This window comes from Typopeltis vanoorti, chromosome 19 (genome assembly GCF_054136105.1).
Source record: "Typopeltis vanoorti isolate ZY-2024b chromosome 19, IOZ_Tvanoo_1.0, whole genome shotgun sequence".
NCBI classification, from domain to species: domain Eukaryota; kingdom Metazoa; phylum Arthropoda; class Arachnida; order Uropygi; family Thelyphonidae; genus Typopeltis; species Typopeltis vanoorti.
In genome coordinates this window covers 64,326,972-64,332,756 of record NC_143567.1, presented here as the reverse complement: position 1 = coordinate 64,332,756, position 5,785 = coordinate 64,326,972, and the positions used below count along the sequence as shown (strand labels likewise).

Below are 5,785 nucleotides of genomic sequence, written 5' to 3'. Positions count from 1 at the left end.
TTTACAATACGTTCTGCAGTTTCAATTGAAAAACTGCGATTACATTCAAGAAATATTACGTATGATTGGCTAATCTAGGATGGATCTCACAAATTTTACGTCAAATTTTAATGAATTTTTTTCTCTCTTCTCATCTTTCTCTTTTACTTCATTATATTTATTGACAGAGTTCTGTAATGCGGTCAATTAATTAATTGTTGAAAAATAAATTACTCGATTCATGATTGATACATTATTATTTTTTTATTCCAATTTCAGCAATGCACATTACATTATCTTCTTTAGTATCCTATCTGGCCAATTTTATCCAAGAGAATTTTCTTAACTTGCTCCCAGAGCAGACCTTTGATTTCATCTTTATGTTCATTGAAAAACTCAAGTGCTTGTCGAGCAACTTCTTCACTAATATCCTTGGCATGGTCAATCACCTACAGAAAAAGAGAACACAGAATTTCTATAAATTAAATTTTCTTAAGGACAGAATTAGTTCAATCATCAAGAAATGTTTGAAATAATTTAAACCTAGAATTATAATTTATTATTTTCATTATGTTTACCTTTCTTGCAAGTGCTTCAACGACTTCCTTCTGATTCTTCAGTTTATCCATGCCAGCGTCCCAAACGTCTTTGAACCATTCGCCTAGTTTACCGAATTTTTCTTGAAGTACGATGAATTTATCTTTAAAAAAATCTTTTAATTTGTCCCACCATTCTACCATAGCGCGAAGATCTCTGGATTCCTTAGGTTTTATCAATTCCTTCAGAAGCATACGGAAGTCAGAATCCTTCAGTTTTTGCACTATTTGTTTAAGGGCTACGATAAACTATTAAAAAGAAAAATCATGCATTAAAATTATTTATTGGTACAGTACTGGTAGGAATAAATCTCGTAATAATTAGATTAACAATTAGACATAATATATATGGCAAAATCAGATGCAAAAAGGAAATATATTTTGCCTATGGGAAGCAGTTTTTAATTAAGGGTTCTAGTAATAATACAACACTAGTTCATTGTTGCATTCTGGAGGAATGCAACAATTTATTTCATTGTTGTAAGCTTCCTAAATTGGAACACTTTACTCATTTTTCTCTTTTATGACAAAAGGGAACTTACTGGGTGGTTGGAGATGATATTCTTGATGTAATCCCTAATCTTGGCGATGGTCTCACTGCTCACGAGCTGTAATAAACAACAAAAGATGATGTGGATTTAGAGGTATGAATCGTGAATTCGGATCTATAAAGATTTAACGGAGATTTTTTAATAAATTAAATAAGTTAGATTTACCTTTTCTATTATTTTGTGCATGATCTCCTTCAAATCAAACCGGGAAATTACTTCCTTCAGATGACCTTCTTCTAGAAAAGCAATATAATTCGCATTAACATGAATTCGGTTTATAACGTTTCATTAAAACTAAAAATCCCCGATAAGTTTGTGAAGACGGACAGATTATGAACACACCCATGCACATATTTTTCCTCTCCTTACTCCCTAACATTAACAACTCATGACATTATTTTCACTTTATATTTCTTGAATACTTATAAGATATATTTGAGAAAAAGGAAGAAAAATAATTTTAGAAATTTACCTTCTTCTAGCAGTTGGTGCAATTTTTCCCAAACATCCTTTGCTTTCTGTTTGATTTTTTCCAGAATGTCTTTAGCATCATCCCCTATGTCAACACCAAGGTTTTTCAGACTCTCTTTGAGTGCACGTAGCTAAAGATAACAGTAGAATCTGTTCATCCTTTTATCAGAACAAAACTGTCCACTAATTGCTGATAAAATTCAGTTCATAGAATTACATAACAACCAGTGAGGTTTGTAATAATAACAATGAGATTATTGTTGCTGCAATTTATTGCATATTCATTATGTGGTGTAGTGGAATAAATACAGCACATCTAAATAAACTACGTTTAATCTTGCTTTATTTTATCTCAATCACTGAGGTATCATAAGTGAAACAATATTAAAATTTGTTAGAATTCTTGCAATTTTGTCTGAGGTGTCCTGGATATTAGGAACAATGATAGCATTACAATAGTCAGCATGTTGAAAGGGAGGAGAAGATATGGGAGAAACAATTAACTTGTTGATAATTTTGGCATTATAGCCATTGGACAGGAAAGTCTGGCCAATAAAAAGAGAGTTCAGCTAAACAGCTCCAGTAGAACAGAGATTGAAGGCTTTATTGATCACATGATATTATCAATATGGTGGATGATGGGAAATTTTGTGTGTGTTGGGGTGTGCGTTTGATGTAAAAAGGGTGCCAATGGGGAGACGTTTAAATAGGTCATCTAGAAAATACAGGCTGTTATTATTTTCTTTTTCTGGGAGTTTAATGTGTCCTAGCCATGTGGCCAAATAGTGAACACATCAGCAATTCATTTTAGCCAGATAAATGGGTTGAGAATAGCGGTATCAATAGAATGTTTTTAAAAATGCTTCATATAATACTTGGCTAGAGGAAAAGAGCGGGGAGAGCTCATGGCTGCACTCTCAATTTGTTTATAAATGGTATCTTTTCAAATAAGATAGGCAGAACGTATGGTAAAATTAAAAATGTTAATGATGTCCTGGGGAGCGCATTTTTTTAGTAACTTTAAGGTTTCAGAAAGAGGGATATTATTAGATCGTTATTATCTAAAACGAAAGTTTGGATTAAAGATTTGAAATGATTAGAATGTTTACTATAAGAAGAAGAATGATGTGCGAGGGATTTAGCTAATTGTTTGGATAACTTAAAAGAGGGGTGGGGGAGTCTGTAGCATCCATTATGAGAAGGAGAGTGTTATTGGATGTATGAATTAGGTTGTCCGTACATACGGGAGGAGCGGGAACTAAAAAAAAACGGTTTGGGTTTTTCATCTATTTCAGGAGGCCAAGATGTGATATTTTTAAGAAGCCTTTTTAATGTTTTCTTTTGAGAATTAGTAGGATCATAATCCAGTGGTTAGGTTAAGTAGTGCAGTCTCTCAGGAACAAGATATTCATCTTGCGATTATATTTAATGCCATTGATGACAAGAGTAGAATTACTCTTGTCGGCTGTAGTGCGTAATTTACGGGGAGAGAGAGAGAGAGAGAGAGAGAGAGAGACGACAGATTTAAGACAGTTTGAAAACGCTGACTATGCGGCTGAAAAAAATGTATGCAGATTGTTATGTACTTCGATGCTTTATCATAAATGTTTGGAAATCTAAATTAGAAAATACATCTCTATAGTCCATTGCATACGACTAATATACTCCATTTCATTTTTTTTTCATATAAACCCTGGTTTCTGATAATTAACATAATTGTGACAAGAGAATTATATCAGTTACATTACGCAAAAGGCATGTTCTCATATCAGTGGCAGATAATATCGAAACACTATGTAGTGTTTGTGCATTTTTATTTAGTTTGGTGGCGCTGCTTTTGTGAATGTTTTCTAATATCGCGCCCTGCTTTGAATTTATGCCACGGATTGAAAAACGTCTTTCTCTGTCTGTCTGTCTCTCTCTCTCTCTCTCTCTCTCTAAATGTGCTTCCTAGTATGTCAAATTTAAAGTTATTCAAAATAGTCCGACTATTTTGAATGACTTTAAATATAAAGAAATTATGAGTCAGTGAAGGAAATTTAAAATTATACACTGGTTTTTGAAGAAAACCTCAAAATTGCAAACCAACTTACTTAAAGTTGTTAGTAGTTAGACTAAAAACGAGAAACCGATTAAAATAGGAAGATGACGCAGATTCGTGTAATAGGCAACTAAGCCAAAAACGAAACTTTCATCAGCTAACAGATGAAAGATATATTTTTCTCTCCTCCTTCTTCGCCTTGTGGAAAAACCAGAGATTTTCAAGTAATTCAAGCAATGTGATTGTGATCTAAAGTATACGACTGTCTTTATTTACCTACTTATTGTTTAAATATTCTTTCCTGAGTGCTTATGCTCTTTCGCAAATATTGTATTTTTTTTCCCCAATTAGCACTTAAAATAACAGTTCGTTGCATTAAACAGGATTACGTCATTTTCAATTACAACTTTTAATTTTTCTTTACCATTGCGATAATCAAAATTCAGTATTCATCTCTTTGTACGAGTTTTATTATTTTACTCCGTATAGTTTCCATTGGGAGAAAGCACAGACCAGCATAGCCCTCATTATTTGGCAGAAATGTGGTTTTTCTCGTTGTTGCATTTATTCATTATATAACATATCAATTATCCTCTAAATAAGCAACATGTGAATTATTAATCTTACTACCATATGTCCTATTTAAACTAATCCGATTATTATTGTATTAAATTAATTAAACTACGATTTAAAGATGTAACATCTTACCTTTTCTAACACGTGGAGAGCAATTTCTTCGCCTTGATCAGCTCTGTCTTTGATTTCTTTCAACCACTTTGTCAGAGTCTCCCTTATTGCTTTCACCAACGTGTCCTTAACAAATCTTTCGAGGCTACATATCGAAAAGTACAAATCCTATTGGGTCAACTATTTTTTTTTTTTTTACATTATTAAATTAAATTAGTAAACATGCTTGATCAAATGCGACTGGAAAATGTAGTCATGGTATAGTTTATTTATTTGTTTTTTATTTTCCGTTTAGTAGACATTTTAGTACGATTTTTGTGCTTGATGATTTGTGTAAAACTGACAGTCAAGACTCCTGTTAGGACACAAACATTCAGGACATGAGTGTTTGTGTCCTAACAGGAGTTTTAATCCTGGTGTGCGTCTGATTTTACATCCTAAAATGTTTAAATAAACGAAGGAATTAAATCAATACTTACTCATCTAAGACTTTCAAATGAGGTAAACCAAGGGCATCCTTCAAGGAGGGTGTTTCGGCCATTCCTCTCTCTACTGCCTGGGCACATCTCTCTATAGTAGGAGCAGCCTCTACAAGACCAAGAAGAAATGTTTAAACAAAGAGAATTAGAATAAAAATTCTACTGAAATAAAAGCAGTGAAAACTAACTTACGCTGTTGGAATGAAGCCACCGACAGACCAAGAAGACACACTAGAATGAGCAACTTCATGGCTAAATATAAAAAACAAATGCCGTTATTGATATAGAATACTTTACATGTGATACAATCTTTCTCACTAACAATTAGGGTTATTCAACACATGAAGGCTTAATCTTGCTAAAAAAGAACTTGTGTTACTAAATAAATGTTCTTACACTAATCTCATCACATACTAGATCAAAAGCAAAGCTGAAACTTACCTTATTTTGCACAATGAAGGGAAGAAGAAGGAAATCTGATTTGGGCAGTATACTCTCCTTCTGTGTAGAATTAGTTCCAGCCAGCATTTTTATAGCATTCTGTATTAACTTATTATCAGATCCGTGAGAATTTTTCCACAGAAAAGAACAGCAATATATCTGTAGTTTAAAGGTGTTTTTTTTATCTTCGTGGGATCCTTCGTCTGTAGAGCGACAAAACCACCTCGCTTTAGAAAGATTAGAAGCGCTATCTGAGAATTAAGGCAAGCGGTCCTTACACACACACACACGATATACATAATCTTTTTCAATTGATAGTGTATTCTCTTGAATATATCTGTGCTGCTGTTTGAATTCAATGAAGTAATTCTCTTGGATAATCATACTACTGATTAATTAGGTAATGCAGATTGTACTAATCATAAATAATAAATAAGAAGCAGTTATTGTTAATAAATTTTTCTCGATACAACAATTGTTATGCATGCAAATAGGAGATGCATCGGAGATGACTGAAATCTCCATGAAAAATGTTGCATC

At 33.0% G+C, this 5,785-nt stretch overlaps 1 protein-coding gene across 1 annotated transcript; it reads right to left on the bottom strand.

Annotated features, from left to right (window-relative positions):
* Nucleotides 1-224: 224 nt before the first annotated feature.
* Nucleotides 225-5,342, bottom strand: LOC150096188 (uncharacterized). Its single transcript, XM_090409342.1, has 9 exons — nucleotides 5,246-5,342; nucleotides 4,997-5,056; nucleotides 4,805-4,913; nucleotides 4,347-4,470; nucleotides 1,599-1,728; nucleotides 1,292-1,362; nucleotides 1,118-1,183; nucleotides 558-824; nucleotides 225-428 (listed from the first exon to the last, which is right to left on the bottom strand). Exons 2-9 carry the CDS (start codon nucleotides 5,052-5,054, stop codon nucleotides 282-284), a joined length of 972 nt encoding a protein of 323 aa, XP_090265468.1. The 5' UTR covers nucleotides 5,055-5,056; nucleotides 5,246-5,342; the 3' UTR covers nucleotides 225-281.
* Between the last annotated feature and the right edge of the window lie 443 nt (nucleotides 5,343-5,785).